Below are 19,768 nucleotides of genomic sequence, written 5' to 3' on the forward strand. Positions count from 1 at the left end.
ATATATTTTAAATAAATTACTTCCTTTTTTCCATTGATCAGATTATGATGACCTCTGATTTCAACATTATTTACAGATGTTTATAAAAATTACTAAAATTGCATATATACATGTATGTATTTGATGTGTTGTAGTACACATTATATATCTATTACTTGTAACATTGCATATATATTATACATTCAAGAAGCTAAACAGAATCTCTCTGATGGTTTAGTCATACTCGAGTCCCAATTTTAAAAAATTCTTTCTGTTAATTTAGACAATGCCAGTAAATTGTGCCTATTTACCTCGTGTGTGTTCTAGGCAGAGAAAAGAAAGAAATGAGGTTAATATTAATATAAGCAGTGCAGTACTTTTAACTTTGGGTCTGTAGCAGCTACCAGTGAGAGTATTTTGAATATAGAAGTAAAAATGCAGTGTGGGCGAAGAAATAGAGCCCATGAAGAGTCTTAGGGAAAACATGATAATAGATATATGTGGAATAAAGAGAATTGTTGTGCTTCTGTGAGCCACAAGAGAGCTATTTATGTCCTGAAGCTAATTTATGGCTTTGAATATCCTGGGTAATTTATGTCTCAATGCAAATTCACTCCAAACTTTGAAGTCTTTTTGCATTGGCTTAATCCATCCTACTTCCATATAGATCCCAGCAGCTTGCATGTAGCATGCTGAGGATCTGAGCTTCTAAACGCATATAGAAAAATGTATTTATGTAAATAGAATTCAAATGAAACTTGAGAAGTAGAAGAGGAAAGAGAGTAATCTAAACACAAACCCTTGGGGGCAGATAGGTAGTATATGACACCAGTGTCATGTCCGACTTCAAAGGAATCTTTAGGGATTTTTTTTTTTCAAAACCAAATTTCTGATTTCTGATCCAAGCCTGTCTTTGTCATTGTTTGAAACTAGAGACCATATTGTAGCCTTGGAAAAGATTTGAGGGCCAACGTGTACTCAGTCTAGAGGCATGGAGTAGAGCCTAAAATCTACAAATAACTGCTGTCATTTCAAAATCTAGCGTGTGGGTTTTCAGTTTTACGATCACTGGATTTGTCCGTCCCCTGAACTTCTGCAGCCTATGAAACAGAAAGAACAAAGTGACTTTTAACACCAATAGGGAAACGTTCAAAATCAGTATTGAGTATTCAAAGCAACCACATTATTTTAACGTGGCAGTTCTTAAAAAGCAATCAAAACAAGAGATTGCCTCTTTCAGAATTTAAATAAAATTGAAATCCTTTTATTGAAAAATATAAGCTCAATGCAAATATGAAGTGATGTTGAGGGTCTTATTAGAACTGTATCAGTATTACAGTGTCGTCTTATACAGATGGAAATGAAGCACAACATAAAGGCTATTTTCCAAATAGCAGGAGTTTATAACTCTCAGTTTTAACTCTCAGGGTCAGTTTTTTTTTTTTTTTGAATGCTAATAGCTTCCATGGAAACAAACATAATACACATCATTCTGCCCTGTTCAGCAGAGTGGAAACCAGTGTCAGCTTTTCTTCCCGATATCAGAGCCATAATTCATACTTCTTATTGATTTGCCTACTGAAACACAAAACTGTAGCCTGACTGTCCTCCAGCACCAAGTAGCCTCTTAGTAGTATATTTATTATTATTATTATTTTATATATTTATTTTTTATAGTTTTATGGATTTTAATGTCTCTTTACTTGTTTAATTTTTATTTTAAACATGGTTATTTCATAAGAAAACCATTCAAAAATGAACTTCGTGGTAAATTTCTTTGTGGTTTACACTAACTTCTCAATCAGAGACTTTGTTGAGCAAGGAAAGGAAATCGACATGTCTCCATACTCTCATGTCCCATGCACTGATTTTCCTACACACACACACACACACACACACACACACACACGCACGCACGCACGCACGCACGCACGCACGCACACACACAAACACATCATAATAGGCACAAGAATATAGAGAATAAGCAAAATTTGTTTTTATTTTGTACTCAGGATAATTTCAAATAAATGAGAAATTATTGTTACAAGAAGACGGTCATATTAGACTATTGACAATAACTTTTCAGTACTTTATATCTAATAGGGAAGTGAGTATTCCTAACGATAAAATAAAAAGAAAGATCAACTTTTAGTGTCACTAATTAATTATTAGAGCCAGATGTGCCTCTTTTACCAATTTTAGGAGTTGTATTTTCCAAGCCTGGTGGCATATTCACAGACTTCTCACTAATGGGAGGGAGGAGGTTGCTTTACCGCCTCCGAGCAAGCTTAGTAATCCATCCAAACACATTGAGTTGTCCTTGAACCTGTTCATGGCTCACATTGTTCCCAGTCCCAAGGGACATATGACAGTATGCCAATTGAAAATTTACTACAGCTAAGCCAGAATATGGGTTATGGTACTTACTGCTATTTTTGTAGATGTGTACATTCACTCTGAAGAACTGCGTAAGTCCGAAAGAATGTGGATTCCATGAGTTTGGTGTGGAAAGAAAGGTTTTTTTAAGAATGAGAACAAGCCGGACAGTTGTGGCACACACCTTTACTTCCAGCACTCGTGAGGCAGAGTCAGGCAGATCTCTGAGTTCCAGGCCATCCTAGTCTACAGAGTAAGGAGAGCCAGAGATAACACAGAGAAACCCTGTCTTGAAACAAGCAAACAACTCAGAATGAGAATAAGTACGAAAATGAGAACAGTAATTGGAAATAGCCCCATATGCTGTATATAAGCCCTTTGTTTTCCATTCTTAGTTTAGTTTAGTTTCAGTTTTTAAATAAACAGTGTAGCCCAGTCTGGCCCAAATTCAAATTCACTATGTAGCCCAGGCTGGCCTGGAGCATTTGGCCATCCTTCTGGCTCAGTCTCCTAGATGCTGGGATTGTAAGTGTGCACTACCATGCCCAATTTCTTTTTAACATTAACATTTTTAAGGAACTGAGAAATCTTGCTTTCACACCTGGGTTGTTTGTGTAAAACAAGAAGACATGTAAACTTAGGAAAATCCAACAACAGTTTAAAAAATCCAGTATATAATATTGCATACTGTGTCTTTACTAGGTAAGTGCTTTTGTTAGATAGTTGGTCGTTATATAGTTGGTTGTTACATAGCTGTTATATAGCTGGTATGTGATTTCAGTCCTATGCGATGTGTAGAGACTGAAAGGGTGGCTAATAGCTTAGATTCAGGTCCCAACCTTGATGTCATTTCTAAGATGTGTTCTGCAATGATTACACATCTTTTTCCACAGGGGAAAAAAAAAAGTGTACCAGGTCTCACTGAAGGTCATCCTAAAGTAGTACTAAGAACTAATGCCTTGAATTGTAACAAGACAGTATTGGGAACAGTCATCATGATCATTGAGGTTCAAGTGACATGTGACTTTTGTGGATTCCTTGAATCTCCACACTTCTGTAGATGTGGTGTAGCAATGTATAGAGTTATTTATAGCCTTTACTGGTTTTTAAATTTCTCCCTTTGCTACACCATTTTTTCCTTGCTTCATGTAGTAAACATGTTAGTTTCTCACCCTGACTGCATTCAGACATTTTTGTTGCATCTGAGGACTCTGGAATCTATCTATCTCTCTATTTATTTTTATCACAGCGAGAGCTTGGCACATCTTAGGTTCTACCTGATGACACAGAAGTACTAATTTGTTTGCTCATGAAATGACCTTTATGCCACAGATTTATTGCTATTTTAAATTTCTCATGAATCATAATGTTGCTTAAGTAACATTGCTTGAATTGATTTAGTCACAGAGGTTCTCAAATAAAATTTAGAAAATCCACCTATGTTATTTTATTACAAATAATTTTAGTAGCATGGCTGGAAGGGCCTTTTCCAATCAACATCATAACTCTGATTTGGAACTTGGCTTAAGAGGAAAGCTCCTAAACCTTGGTTTTCATCTTTGAAGATAGGAAGGCCTTGGTGTAACTCCTGATTTCTTTTGTGAACAAGTTCTAATTTGTGCTGGTCGGACATTTGCTGAAGTATGAAATCCCAGGTACTGAATCTGACCAGATTACTTCTGCTAATTGTTATGTAATGCAGTGTCTGCATCAGGTTGAATACTAATTGTTCTTTGCCTGAGAGAGTAAAACTCCCTGTCTTGCCTGAGGTGGTGATTCACTTTAAAGGATGTCCAGAGTTCCTCTTCTTATCCTGATTTTTGAAATTTCCTTTATTTTCTGTAGTCTCACTGATAGATTCCCAGGGCACAGATTGGTGTGATTCTGAAGGCCGGTCTGATCTCTTCCTCATACCCATTTTAGAATGTATTTTGGGGAAAATAGTGTAGTTTTTAAGTCCTTTTCTTTCATACTAGTCTGATAATTCTTCTGAAGGAAAACACTATCAGAGCTCTTACGTACCCTTTATCTACACGGGTTAGTCTGTTTTATTATTCAGTCAGAAATGCTCTGAAAACTGAGAGAAATTTTCAAATGCTAAGTAGGAAACAGAGTTAGATTTCAATGCCACTCTAATAATAATTTTGTTCTTCCACATCTGTGTGGTATTTTTTTTTCCCTTCTTAATGTACTTCGTTTTCACAGTTGCTCAAGACATTAGGCTAAGTACTGTTCTTTAGTCCTAATAGCAAGCATAGAAAATAAATTTTTCATTGACTTCACTTGCTACTTTTGCTGTTAGAATGAAAAAAAATTAGCTTACAACAGGGCAGATGAACATTTTTCAACAGTTTTAAAAACCTCTCATTCTTGATTGGTTTTCTCTGCCCTTGCTAACTAAAAAGTCAAACACCCTGAAAGTTGACTTTGGAGAAAGAGTTTGGACTCTTAGGCCATCAACTAAACTAATTTCCCAAAGAACGGGTAGTCACTTCTTAAGGGAAAAGCCATTTAAAAAACATGTTCTGGCTTCCTCTGGGAATGCCAACCTCAATGGCACACAAAGGCAGGTAGCACGGGGAGCCTCTTAGGTGTGTGTCCCAGGCACAGTCATACAGAATTCCTTTGTCGTTCAACAGAACAAGCCTATTCAGCCATTCATTCTGCACGTGGAGAAGGAAGGGAATGTGAGGAGTTAGACACCAGTTCTCGCTTGGAGGCCACAGCCTTTGTCATTTTAGCCCCAAGCAGTGGAGGTGACTGGATCGGAACCTCCTGCTAGCCCTGCTGTACCCTTTGTTTTGATAGAAGTGGAAATCACAGTTGACAAGTAACACTCTGAAAATTATGCCACTTGTTAATGGTTGACCCAGATATGATAGTACACATACCGAGACAGCACTGGAATATAGATTAGTCCACAGTAACTGATACATTCAAATGAGATCCGGCGTCAGGTGAGCCAAGCGTTGTAACAGTGTCACACCGACTCAGGTCACATCAGCACAGAGCAGTCACTTAAACCCAATTTGCTATGGGCTGAGGAATGTTTTTCAGAGAACAACAGGCTCTATCCTAAAATTTTCATCAAATTATCTATAGAGATGTCTGAAAACTTGATGCCCTTTATTAAAACTACCTAGTAGGGTTTGAGGGAAGGCTATTGAAAAGGGGTACAAAGTACCCATTTGGTTCATCGTAAATGCTTAGTGAATTCTGACTGGAATTATTAGATGTGTAGTGAGGCAATATAACCATCTTTGAGGAAAGGCAGCTGTTTGGGAAAATATACCCCAACCTAGAACATTCCTATCACCAAGCCACGAATTCATAGATTCATAAACTTATAAACACCTGTCTAGGGGTGGTTGTTTAAGAATGCTGTGGGACAGATGAGAGAATAATGAAGTTGCAAGGAATATTCTGGGAAATATGGCAGGCTCTTTCCATGCATGCCAGAAAAAATGAGGCTGGAGGGCTAGGGCATAGTCCAGCAGTAGAACACTTGCTTAGTACACATGAAGCACTGGGTTTGACCCCCCACCTCTTCCTCCAAAGCAACCCAACTTTGGGGAGCTGCAACGAGCTTGTTCTACCCATTGGACCACTCATCTGGTGAAGCAAATGGGGACAATGGGTTCTCAAACTTCTTTCGACTCTGTGAATCAAGGCGTTCAAATGAATCGTTTCTCCAAGTCCTTTCTTCACCAAAGCACAGGGAAAAATAGCTAAGAACCGTAGTACAGCTTCCTAGCCTTGGAGCCTCTGAGTAGATGTTGTGTGTGTTTGTGCTTCTGTGGATTTTTCTTCTGCAGGAAGGGTCCATTGCTTCCATCTCATTCTCTAACTTCAAAGCATCAGATGGCAAATGTGTTGAGATCTACTGCACAAGAACGAAAACCTTTCACTCAAAGTCACAGACAACTCTGGCTCAGGGGGTTCATAGAGAGCTGGGGAACCCCACTGTCCTTGCTCTAACAAAAATATTTATTAGGCAGGAGTGCAGCCAGGGTTCTTGGCTTACACAGACACCTGGGCAAGAGAGGTGTTGGCTGACTTGTGCTGTTCCCACTGGCAACCCACCAGCAGCGTTTTTCACATTGGTAGTGCCCCACAGAAACACCTACAGCGTTTTACCTTGTCAAATCTGTGCCAAATCCTGCTCCTCTTGGCAGCAAATAAGCTGCTTTCTTGCCAAGTGTGCTTAGGCAGAAATGGCCCTAGTATCAGGGAAGAAGATGATTTTACTTTCTGAGGAAGGCACAGATATTTTCTCAGTGTATAGAGTGATATGTGTCCAAGGCCTTTTCATGCTCTCTTAACTGTCATTGATTGAATAACCTGGAATGATGGCACATGGAATAAAACCAAAATGGTGTTTTGGAAGAAGCATTCCCTGTTCCCATACATGGGCTTTCTTTTTCTTTTCTTTTCTTTCTTTTTTTTTTAAATAAAATCTTATGCATTGTAGTCATCATAACACAGTTTGGAAAAGTAGGAAAGAGCATAGTGCAGACATACTCTGATGTCTAATCCCAGATTGTTGAGAATCCTCAAAAAGTAGCTAATTTGATGTCTCATGGCACAGTCAAGAAATTCAAATTTTCTTCATTTTTTTCCTATTCCATTATGCAACTGTTTTGCCTTACATTTTTCCTAGCTTACAGACTTCCGTACCTCTGAAAGAAACAAAGACAAATATGACGAGAAGAAATATTGCTTAACAGTAGGCACAAAAATAAATAAAACAAGCACAAGTACCCATAGCTTCTCCATTGGGTTCAAACAATGCCTTTATCCACAGTGCAGAAGCATCCGTAGAGGAAGTGTTGAAGCTAGGAAATGGTGCAGATGAGAAGGTCTTCACGTACTTGGTACTTGAGTGATGATGATGTCAAAGAAGGTGATGGCACCTACTTCTTGGTATTGAAGAAGTGCTTTTTGCCTTGTACTGACCTCGGCTCTGCAGACCACTTATGCAAGACGGTGAATGTCCAGTAAATAAAGAAAAGAAAGAAATGAAGAAAAATAATTTTTAAGATCCAAACCAAGAAAATCTTTCAGAACCAAATGAAAGGCTTTGAAAAAGAAGAAAAAAAAACCCCACATTTTCCCAGATAATATGATTTCTGACAAAAAGTAATTTCTTTTTAGAAGGACAACTGGTTAAATAATGATGATTTTATTTGGCAGAAACGGAGGACTTTAATCATTTTTGATTAATAAAATCACATAAGGGAAGAACATCAGAAATTAATTATAGTTTTAAAAATTAGGTGCGAAAAGGATGTAATACAAACTAGCAGTTAAAAAGTTATCCACATATTTAGGAACATTTGGTGAAATAAAGTGATTACTCCAAAGAATAAAACTAATGTATAATATTAATTTTTTTTAACTGAGTTCTCTTTAATGTTCCAGGAATGCCTTCCCACTGTGAATTGAGTGAGCCACTGTGTATGGGGTCCAGGGGACAGCCTGGCTGCTCTTGTGTCCTGGTGGCTCATTTTCCTTCTTACTCAGTTTGTCCCACCTCCTATCACAAAGGAGCCTCTCTCTAGTGTGTCCATCAGTCAGTGTGTTTGCATTGGCTCCCACCTCATCCCTTTTGCTGGCTGAGGCAACTCGAAGAAACATTCCAATCACCTCCCATCCTGAGTCAAGTTAAAGAACAGACATCTCGGTCTGTAAGACTTCATCCAGACCCCGGTGTTTCTGGACCCCGAGTGAACCAAAGCAAGCACTCTCACGTGATCAAGTTCGTTGAACTAGAACTTGACTGTAGGTTCTAAGTATTTTGTATTTGTCGAAAAATTTGTTAAAGGAATGCAAAAAATATTGATTTGTGCTTAGACTAGTCATGACCCCTCCTTCCAAAAAAATTGAATGAATAAATAATAAAATAAGCTAAAAAGCCCTCATTTACCCACTGTAACGCAGGTAGTCTGCCTGGCTCTGTCACTGCTGCTGCATAAGAAAGGAAACAGATTTGTGTTACTAGTCTTTGTAATTAAAGATTACTTTCCCTATTATCAGTGCAGAGATTAACGTACTTCCCCAGATAATCATGAACAAAGGGTCTCTAGTTAGCTGCCACTGTTGCTTGTAAAATGTTCCCTATATATTAACCACAACCACATACTTAACACATCCATGGAATAAGGGCTGGCTAGGTCAAATGAATCTGTTGCTCCTGTTGCACTGCCCCTCCATCCATCAGGCTAGGAGAGAGACCTCTCAGTATTCCAGAAAGCAGCAGCCTTCAACCTGTGGGTTGGGGGTCAGACCACCCTTTCACAGAGATCCCATATCAGATATCCTGCACATCAGATATTTCCATGTGATTCATAACAGTAGCAAAATGACAGTTATGAAGTAGCAATGAAATAATTTTATGGTTGGGGGTCAGTACAACACGAGGAACTGTATTAAGGAGTCGAAGCATTAGGAAGGTAGAGAACCACTGCTATCTAGAAGCACATGCCAGGCCAGTGTCTTTTTACAGTTCCTTTATTCCTCTGCAGCCATAGGCAAGGCTGCTGTTCACTGACCAACCACCACTCACATCTTTACTTGTTCCCATTGTTCAGGAAATTTGTGATTCACCCTAATGACTTCCTTTTCTTTTTTTAAATTTTTTTTCCAGATGGGTTTTTATCTGGTTTGTGAATGACAGGAGTGCAGTATTGCTGTACATGGTTTCATGCCTTAGCTCACGTTTCCTACGTAGATAGTTTTGGTTGATTACACATTAACTTTATTTCCTTACCAGCAGCAATTAGGATTGTCAGACTAACATGCAGAATGTTCAGTTAAGTTGAATTTCATATAAACAAGAAGTGTTTAGGCAAAAGTATGTCTGAAATGTCATCCATTTCTTTTCTCTTTTATGAAATTCAAGTAAAACTAGATGTAGTACTTTTTTGTTGTTAAATCTGGCAATTTCAACCTCTAAACTGGCACATTTGCAGATCAGAGAGCCTGGTCCTCATTTGAATGGGGAATTATTTGTTTATTGATAAGGTATATTTTCTGGTTTTCTCCTTAGGTCTCCCCAGTCTCTTTCTATGTAAGTCAGAAATATATTAAGGGGAATGCATTTTTTCTTCATTATTTCAGAATGTGTTTTCATCAACGTGTTCAGAGGTGTCTGAGCAATGCTTACATCTAATACAATGGGAAATAAATAGCTTATGTAACTTAAGAACAGGATGCTAGTAAACATGTTTGTTAGTGTTTTAACGTAAAGCGGTTCTTAATTAGATTTGGCAGCAAAATAAGGGGTTGTTGCCAGATGTGGTGGCATGGGACTTTAACCGCAGCACTTGGGAGGCAGAAGCAGGTGGCTCTGTGAGTCCCAATGAATTCCAGGTCAACCAGGGCTATAGAGTGAGACCTTGTGTCAAAGATAAGAAGTTGGACATATAGAGAATGGAGGTCTAGGCTAAGAATCTAGTCAACTAAATTTCAGGATTATGTTAATAAGTGAAAATAAATAAGATAAATGAAAAGAAATGTCAGACAGCAGAGGACACTGGCTTCTAAATGGAGTTGACTTCCACAAGCCCCCAGTGAGATTCTCTGGAGTAGCATCCAACCCTTTCTTGCCAGTTGATCAAGAAATTGTCTTATTAGAGGGCAAAGTCCCTGATCCAGGCAATTCCAAAAATAAATCAGTTTTTTAAATGTTGTATTCAAGCTATGAGTCCTGCAGACAAGTTCCTGGACCCTAGTCATGGTGATAGCAAAGCTTAACAAAAATATCAAACACTTTCTACAGCTGCCCCTCCGGTACCGCTGTGGTCTCTCTGTGTTTCAAGTTGTGTGGTTTTTTTTTTTTTGTTGTTGTTTTTTTGTTTTGTTTTTTTTTCATCTCATCTTACATTGGGCGAACCAGTGCAGGATAATATAAAAGTATCTTTTGTACATGCCTTGCTCATAGTTAGCTTCATAAGTTGGGGCAGGGGCATTTTGATGTCAGTTTCATCTAATTTAATGCTCATTTAATCAAATATCCCAGTTGTTTTGTTACGAGACATGGAACAATGAATTGGGTTAATTCTTGTTTTCCCTTCCTGGAGCTTTCTGTCTAGAAGGGCCAACAAACGTGACACAGTAATGAAGGCTTAGAAGCGACAGAGTTCATTCAGAATCTGAACATGTGTCCATGTGCACCTGTTACATAGAAGAAACTCTTCTACACCTTGGAACATCAGTAAAGAAAACACGGACCCCCCTTCTGTCCGTTATCAGAGGCTACGACAACATGTAACAAATGTAGAGACCCACCAACACCTACTCCACATTTACAAAGTAGGAAATGCTATAGAAAAAGAGGAAAAAGTAGTTAAGAGAACAATTATCCAAAATAGCTTAGAGGACAGAGAACTACTAGGTTTAAGGCACTGAAATATCCTTAGAGCTGAGATATCAGCAAAGCAGAGTCCCAAAGTAAATAAATAACAAGGCTAGTCAAGCTAGAAGGTTGGGTTTGTAATGGCATTGCGGGATTTGAACCCGTAAGATGATGTGAAGCCACTTTGGAGTTTTAAACTACAGACTGGTATGATGACTTTCGTATTTTAAATTTCTCAATCTGTCTGTAACTAGGCAACGCGTCAAAAGCAAAGAGCAGTGGATGAGAGAGGAGGATGATGGTGGCATTCGTCCTAGTCCAAGTGTGGTGATGGTGCCCAGGACAGGACAGTGATAGCTGAGGAAAGATTGCCACTCTAGCCTTAGCTTTCCACTTCCTTTCATTCAGGATAAGTCAGTGCCTGCCCAACTTTTCTTTGACCTTTCATTCTGTATAAAACCTCTTTGAAACGTCCACACTTTTCTGTTTTGTTAACTATCCAGTTCTGCGTCATCTTTTAAGGAAGAAGTAGAGAATGTGCTGTTTAGGGAACAATGGTAGGTGTAGCATGGACATTGATCGTCTTCGCTTGGGTCTATATCTATGCAGCCACACGCTGCTCTGGGATGGGCCGCCTGGCGGACAACGTACTAACAATATCATCTCCCTAAATCTCTGTATTCTCCCATCTCCTAGTAAGATGAGGGAGGCACAGAGGAAGGGACTCTATCTCCCTTTACCACTCTATTAAATGTGTTAGAGCTTGTGTACCAGAAAGGAGTGGATGCCTGTTCTTCCTATTTCATTATCCTATCTTGACATGCCCATAGAGTGAGCTAAGACAGATGTCTTGCTTCATCGTTTGCACAAGCAAGCTGGGCGTCCACCAGTCTCCCAGGTCTGTCCTGGGTATGCTGTCCCACTCAGCAGCCTGTTCCCACGTCCTCTGTGTTTCGTTCAGCCGAGGCCCTTTCAGTTCTCAGGATCTAGATGGAAATTGCCTCCTGCAGGTTTTAACTCCATCACGGCAGCTTTTGTCCAAATGTGAACTAACAAAGAAAGGCAGAAATTTCCATTTTCATCTCATCAGCAGTTCCGGCTTGAAGGATAGGGAGAGGAAGAGGGGAGCACCAGGTGACAACCTGGGAGATGTTTGGGCCTGGCTCCCTGTTGATAGATTTCATCCCTGAGAAATCTATCCTGCTTCAGGAAGTGGGGATTTGGGGGAGGGAAACTAAACAGCAACGTTTTAACGGTTTCCATTGCAGCATCTTGTTACCAGAAATGTGTGTCTTGACCGTAGGTTTCCTTCTTATATTATTTTGTGTCTTGGAGTCTCTCCCTCATGAATTACTTTGCATCTTGCTTGAAGTGAAATAATTTTAAAATTTATATCCTGTCCTACTTTTATTTCAAGACTCTACTTAAAATATCCCTTTCCCCTCTCTTGGGTGGCTCAGATATGCATGAACATTTTATGCCTTTCACACCCTTTCAGATGAAGAAAATAATAGGCTAATCTGAATAGTGGTAAAATGAGAGTAGAATCAAGATTTTATCCTCAGGGGAATAGACAGCGATATATTTTCCTGTGGCTATCAGCTATCTCCATAGTTAATTCAATCAGGCAGAAGCTGAACATGTAACAGAACTGTGGTGCATAATTTGGGGGTGTTTTGCTATTTCATGGAGCCTCTCAGAGCAGTCAGGCCCTCGCTCTGTGGCAGCAGGTAACTTGTTTTTAACTCTTTTTTTTTTTTAATCTATGATTCCACTCAGTGAGTTAAATATATCAGGTACTCAACACTAGCCTAGAAGGATTGAATTGAAATTAAGAACAAGGACATGATACATCTAACATTATGTTTGGTTTTAATAAGAGTCACACCAGAAGTGGCCAGAGAATTGACTGGGAATTGAGCACTGAGTCGTGTCAACACATTCACTGAGAGTAGAATCCAAGAAGGAAGGTGCCAGGACACAAACCGAAAATCTGGCATGGGTTTCTCGGTTTGAGAATGTATCGGGCAGACCGTTTGGTGCTTCGCAAAAGTCTCTGATCCCTGGGGCTTTCTTAGTTGGTGGATCTGGCCTGGAAATTGAAAAGATGTTAAGCCTCTCTTTCCCAGGTTACCCCGCGGCTACTGATGCAGGTAGTGTTCTTTGAGAACTCCCGATTCAGACTGTGGCGAGCAGGTTCAGCCCAGGGGATCTGAGCCGGCTGCCTACTCTGTGATCTGCACAGGCGAGGGGTGGTTTTCAGAGATTTCTGTGAGCAGTTCTGAGATCATGTAACTGAGCGTTTTTTTAAAATAGTTTTAAGGGACTCATTCTCTCTTGATCTACTAGACTGACAGCTGTGCTGTGGCACGGAGAACTTACATGGGAGTTCAAATGTCTGGAATCAACTTGCAATATTTTGGGCTAAGTTAACTTAATTTCTCAAAGGGAGATTGTGCTGAGATACCGGAGCTAAAATATCATTGCATTGAGAAGAAAGTTGGTATATTTAGCTGGTTGTCAAGGTAAACCAGGAATGAGGGTTAGGTAGGCACCCAGCAAAGAAAGAACTCATTCACACAAAACAAATGACTCCGAAGGAAACATGTCCGCTGGTCAGTCCCTGGTCCCACTCAGTCAGTGCCATCCCTAGCCTTCAGAGCCTCAAGACATTTCCAGAAAGGTAGCAGCAGCTTCAAGAACCAGGTAGCATGGGGACAAAGTTCATCTTGTAGCAGCATTAAAATGGAAACCACCTAAAATTCAGAATTGATTTCAGATGCTTCATTATGCTTTGCTAACTAGGTTCCTCGAATTTGAAAATTTCTAAATATAAAAATTTTACATCCTACTTTCAGTGTTTCTTCTAGATGAATCTTGCACAGCACAGTTAATCATTGCAGACTTTGAGGGTGTTGCCATTAAAAAAAAAAAAAACAACAGAATTTCATGGACTCAAGTGGTTTTTCTCATTTTGCCAACTAAAAAGACTAATGGTGCTGCATTAAGCTGAGCTATTTCACCAAGACATTAGAAAACCATCAACATGCTGGACTCCTATTCATTTTCACCCTGTTTTTGTTAACTCGAAACAGAAAAGTAAATCTGTTTTGTGATACTGTCAAGGGACAGCAACAGCTCAGCCCGCGTGTTTAAAGCCCCATGACCACGTGGCCTACCTAGTTAACAGTCCGATTTCAATGCCTGCGTGCTTCTTTCCGTCCCAGGTACATGTGACAACGCCGCAGCTATGAGTGGAATTCTAAAGAGGAAGTTTGAAGATGTCGACGCCTCCTCACCCTGCTCCTCTGCCCGGGAATCCGAGGATGAAGTCTCCAGCAGTGAAAGCGCTGACAGCGGGGATAGCGTCAATCCATCCACCTCGAACCACTTCACCCGTGAGTACTGGAGCCGCACCAGGAGCCCGCCGCCAGGTTCTGCCGGGGGAGCGGTGTCATTGTGCACTCTTGGGCATTATTTTTACCTTTATGGCTAGATGTGTCTTTTAAAATGTCTATAATCAGTGCAATAGAAAGATCGAGTAAAAATGAGGTACTTTTGAGACACCTTGGTGGAGTCCATTATTTAAGCAGAGTTGGCCGTGTCTTTATTTGGTCCTTTTAGCCCACTTGAATTGATTTAAAAAAAAAAAAAAAAAAAAAGTAGGGACTTTATTCCTCCAAGTCTTCAAGGATGCATGTAGTGCACCAGGTACAGATGAGAAATATGGAGTAGGGAGTGAAGTGAAGCGAGGGAAACAATGTGTCTTTCCATCCTGAAACGATCAGGGAGAAAATGAAAGGTTGCATCTGGCATTTGCTAATGGCAAGTGTTGGCAGTGATAAGGAACAGTTGCATCAGCTGCACTCTGAAGCTGGAAAGCCTCCAAGCGCTCCTCAGCGGCAGCCCCTCCCCAGGTATTTATTTCTTCTCTCTTCCCTGTGAGTTACAAAGTCCACCAAGGGGAAAATAAGGATGTAGGCTGTGCCTTCCATTCCTTTCTCTGCCGCCCTGGCACGCGAGCCATGCCTGCCAGGTACAGTAACGAGAGGTTTAAAGAAGGGGTGTGAAAAGTCCTTAAGATCTTGAGACCTACGCACAAGAAACTGATACGGAATAGCTACACAAGCTAGGAACTGAAGTTTCCACAGTATCTCGATCGATCGATAGCTGGGCTTTCGTAAAATTATTTTTTGAGATTACAGTGTAATTACATCATTTCTCTCTTCCCTTTCCTCCCTCCAACCCTCCCAATGAACTCCTCCTTGCTCTCCTTCAAATGCATGGCCTCTTGTTTTATTAAGCTGGGCTTTTTGATTATTACATTTATTTATTATTGGCTTTGTGTGTGGTGACGGGGAGCAGCGTGTGCATGACGTGGCCAGAGAACAATTTGTGGGCGTTGTTCTCACCTTCCACCATGTGGGTCCCAGGGATCAAATTCAGGTTCCCGTGCTTGGCATTTTGCTCCTTTGCTCACTAAGCCATCTTGCCAGCCTTGTTTGTTTTATTAGCTGATGTTTTATTAATATATGAATCTCAAACATCCTGTTTTGGGGACTATAACAACCTCTTTTAGAAAAAAAATCACCTAAGTGATTCAAACTTTTAAAAAGAGACAATAAAGAACTCAGTAAACATTGAGCCGGAGGTGTACAGACTATAATCAGCAGTATTCCTTTGAGCAATCTGAAATAAATGGAAAATAAGAAAAGATGACTACAACTGTTACAGCAGAAAGGTGACAAAATATGAGGACAGTGTGACGGTGATTTGCACCATAACTTAGCACATGATTTGTATATATGGTGTTGTTATGAGGTGAGCTTGTGCTTTGGATTGAAAGGTGTATGCTGACCTGTTGGTGAAATTATAAAGGCCACTCCACATAGTTAAAAGGGAGGTTTATTTTGTGGGGTAACTTACAAGTGAATGGATTGTGTACAGAGTCTGGGAAGGGCATGGTGCAGTCCGGCAGTGTTCTCTGGAGAACTCTGCTTGGTCTACATCCAGCGTCCAGGGTCCAGGAACCAAGAGGGCCAGCGCATCCAGATCTTGGGTCTTCAGGGTCCTCTCTTGGCCCCGCCTTGTAGGCGTGACAGTTACCGAAGCCGCAATGGGAGTTGGAACTTCCAGATCAGGGCTGGAATGGCTACCCACTACATCGACCTTTTTGGTTTTATACTAGTGATAAGCACAACATCATCTCTATGAAGCACAGCAAGTGAGGTGAGCCGCATAAAAAGACTCTGTAAAATGTCAATATCGTAGACACCCTGTATCATGGGTTCCGTATTACCTAACCTTTCCTAGAAACCTGGTAACTGTGCTAGTGGCAGAGGCTGAGAGAGTCTAAGGCTTGAGCTTAGCTGTTTGTGCATGTCTCACAGCATAGTTTTTATCTTTCCCATGATCTCCTTCAGCTCCTTCACTATACAGTATTGCAAATGTCACCTTTAAAAATAGTGTTGATTGTGAATTACAAAAGATTTAATAAAGATGCATATTATATCCTTGTATACAAAGATATGTAAAATTATATATGCATATGCCCTCTGATTAATTTATTATAACGGAGTTCAAGTTCATAAAGACCTTCAAGTAGGTCTTTAAGAGGTGAAGTGAGCTAGGTGGTGGTGGTGCACAGCTTTAATCCCAGCACTCAGAAAGCAGAGGCAGGAGGATCTCTGAGTTCGAGGCTAGCTTGGTCTACAGAGTGACTTCCATGACAGCCAAGGCTACAAAGAGAAACCCTGTCTCAAAAAAACAAAACCAAACAAAAAAGAGGTGAAATTTATATATATATATAATCAATATCATTGATTACATATATTGAGAAATAAGTCAATTATACTGGGTTTTTTTTTAAAGGCATAGCCCAGTATCAATAGTGTGGCAGAAACCAGAGGCCTCGATTCAGACCAACGATTCATTGTAATGAACACTTAGAAGTAAAAAGAAGACCTAATACTGAAGGCCCATTCTACATATCAAATTATCATTCACAGAAATATAGTTGGTTTTCTTTTTCCCGATGATGCTTTACCTAAGAAAGTATAGAAAACTCTGGCCTTGTATATGCAAGAAATTAACATAAATAAAATAAGTGTTATCAAAAGCAAAAAGGGAAGATTTTCATAAACATTCATACAACTAACAATCTTTAAAATGAAGCAATTTAAACGCTCTTCTTTGTGTGGCTTGAAGTGTTTGTGGGTCCCCTGGCAATGGGACCAGGACTTATCCTGGGTACATGAACTGGCATTTTAGAGTCCATTCCCTATAGTGTGATGCCTTACTCAGCCTTGATGCAAGGAGGAGGGGCTAGGTCCAGCCTACCTTGGTGTGTCAGCCTGTGTTGACTACCCAAGACAGGCCTTACCCTCTATGAGGAGGGGATAGGGGTGGGAGGAGTGGGAGAAGAGGAGGGAGGCAGAACAGGAGTTGATATGTAAAAGGAAATAAAAAAAAAATTTAAATTAAAAAAAAAACGAATTGAAGAAAAATAAAAAATAAAATAAAATGAACTCTCTTCTCATGGAATGACAAAGTGCATTCAATATTGATTAAATAAACAATTAAAAAATAATGAAATAATTAGCCGGGCGTGGTGGCGCACGCCTTTAATCCCAGCACTCGGGAGGCAGAGGCAGGTGGATCTTTGTGAGTTCGAGGCCAGCCTGGGCTACCAAGTGAGCTCCAGGAAAGGCGCAAAGCTACACAGAGAAACCCTGTCTCGAAAAAACCAAAAAAAAAAAAAAAAAAAAAAAATGAAATAATGAATTTGCATCTATAAGATATTTGGCAGGATTGCTCTGTGCTTTTAAGGAATAGGAAAAAATTCACATTGGAACACAATTTAACATATTTAATGTTATTAAATTATCAAACATACCTGCTATAAAATATCGAAGTAGAAGAGAAACAGTTTCTATTAGAAATGTGTGTTTAATAAGGTATAAGATTACTGTCTAGAGTATAAATACACATGTGTATTTTTTGAGACATATCTAAAGTATCCAAGGCTAGCCTTCAATTTGCTATGTTGCAGAAGAAAATGGCCTTGAACTCCTGCTTTTCTTGCCTTTACTTTCAAGTGACATAATTACAGGCCTGTGTCTCCATGCCCTGTTTATGTCAGTTAGAGATTGAACCCAGAGCTTTGTATACACTAGGCAAGCACTCTACCAACTACGACACATTCCCTGCCCACACAAGAGATGCAAACTAAGGCATGTCTCAGAGATAATCCATAGTAGAAAATATGATCACCTCATACAGTAAAGCATTTAGCAATCATAGTAATGAAAATGTAGATTAAAACAACACTTATATCTCATTAATATGAAATCATGAAGACTATGAAGTTAGTATCCTCCCTCTCATAGGAAATATTAATACTAAATTAATGGTATTTATTAATACCATTAATAAATAAAATGCGGGCAGAAGCCACAGTATGCATTGTGCGTGTACATGTTGATGTTAATGACTGTGAATTCAGAAAGTACTTTTTCAGTATAAGATCCATTCAAATATTCCTGATTCTGTATTCAGAGGATATATGTGAAGGGAGAAACCTCAAAGGCAACAGAAAATTATGTAAGTGAAAATGTTGGTGTTTAATTGTTGCAAGAGAAGGCAGGTGGGGAAAGATGGTACCATGTTCAAGAGTGGGAAAATGATTTATTACGTGACAGTAACTCATCAATACATGTATTTTCATGATAGTTGTGAAAATTACACAATATGTGAAATGTTTATGCAATAACATGAAGAAAGGCAGAACACAGAATCTCTTTTATGCCGATAGGGAAAACCTATGCATGCTCAAAAGCAAAGACTGGTATTATGGCTTAAAAATTGGAAACTATTTGATTTGTTGAAAGATTAGATTGATGGAGCAGTTTTTATATCCACTAATTTTTATTTGTGCCAGTGTTACATTGCATTCTCAAGAGAGATGTTTCAAAGTTGCACTGCAAAAAATGATCAATCAGTGTTTCTCACTTTTTATTGATGTATGCAGAACAGAAGGAAGAAATTGCATGAGGAACTGAGTGTGTGTGTGTGTGTGTGTGTGTGTGTGTGTGTGTGCGCGTGCGCGCACATGCCACTTATGTTCAGGTGCCTGGGGAGGCTAGAAAAGGCCTCTAATCACCTGAAGCTGGAGTTGAGGGTGGTTGTGATCTACCCTAGGTGGGTGCTGAGAACCATTGGTGAGTTCTTTGGAAGAGCTGCAGATTTTTTTTAACTGCTGAGCCATTATTTCAGCCTTATAAATTCTAATTTTTAAAGGCAATGCAGTTATTAATTTGATTATAGTGCCCTTTCCAAATAGTAGTCTGTTTTGCTCCTTGCCTTCCTATCATGGTTGGAGGGGGATGGGGGGAAGATGAGCTGTGAGAAATAATGAAGAATTAAATGATAAAGCCTCTACCCAAAATATAAAAGATAAGAACATTCCAACCAGTGTGAGAACAGTAGGTAAAAGTAAAATTTTTGTTTCTTTCTTTGTAAATGTGTTTTGGTGCTGGGTGTAGTGGACACACTTTTCAACCAAATACTTGGGAAACATAGGCAGCTGGATCTTGGTGAATTTTAAGCCAGATTGGGTTACAGAATGAGTTCCAGGTCAGCCAGAGCTATGTAGTGAGACCTTGTCTCAAAGGAAAAACATAAAAGTAATGAAAATTATTTGTTACTCCAGAAATCAATATGTAACATTTTATAGACTGTTTTCTTTACTCTTTCAACTAGATTAGACAAAAGTTTATTAGCAATATTTTCTTGATGGGAATCTATGATTGTAACCCTTTGGAGATTTACTAATGAACCCTGTTCCCCTAACTTGCTTTTCTACCATCAAAAATGAAGACGGCATCTTGTCTTGAAATAAGGAAGGCATTTTTTAAGACTATTAAACCTGTGCAGCAATGTGAAACAATTTGGATTCGCACTGAGATTTTGGAAATGTGGTTACCCTTGATTTAAATCTCGGCCATCATAGCTTTACCATTCCAATTTAGATGAGTGGGTGTGCTCTGTGCTGCGTGG

At 39.5% G+C, this 19,768-nt stretch overlaps 1 protein-coding gene across 4 annotated transcripts in view; it reads left to right on the top strand.

The window, feature by feature from the left end:
* The window catches only part of Csrnp3 (cysteine and serine rich nuclear protein 3), a 201,606-nt gene that overhangs the window by 97,710 nt on the left and 84,128 nt on the right, over positions 1 to 19,768 (top strand). For all 4 annotated transcript variants that reach the window (XM_028882218.2, XM_037204841.1, XM_028883624.2 and 1 more), the window contains one exon: positions 13,939 to 14,109. In XM_028882218.2, coding sequence (XP_028738051.1) covers positions 13,939 to 14,109 — 171 coding nt within the window. The remainder of the gene's footprint in view (positions 1 to 13,938; positions 14,110 to 19,768) is intronic.

Source organism: Peromyscus leucopus, chromosome 4 (assembly GCF_004664715.2).
Source record: "Peromyscus leucopus breed LL Stock chromosome 4, UCI_PerLeu_2.1, whole genome shotgun sequence".
NCBI lineage: Eukaryota > Metazoa > Chordata > Mammalia > Rodentia > Cricetidae > Peromyscus > Peromyscus leucopus.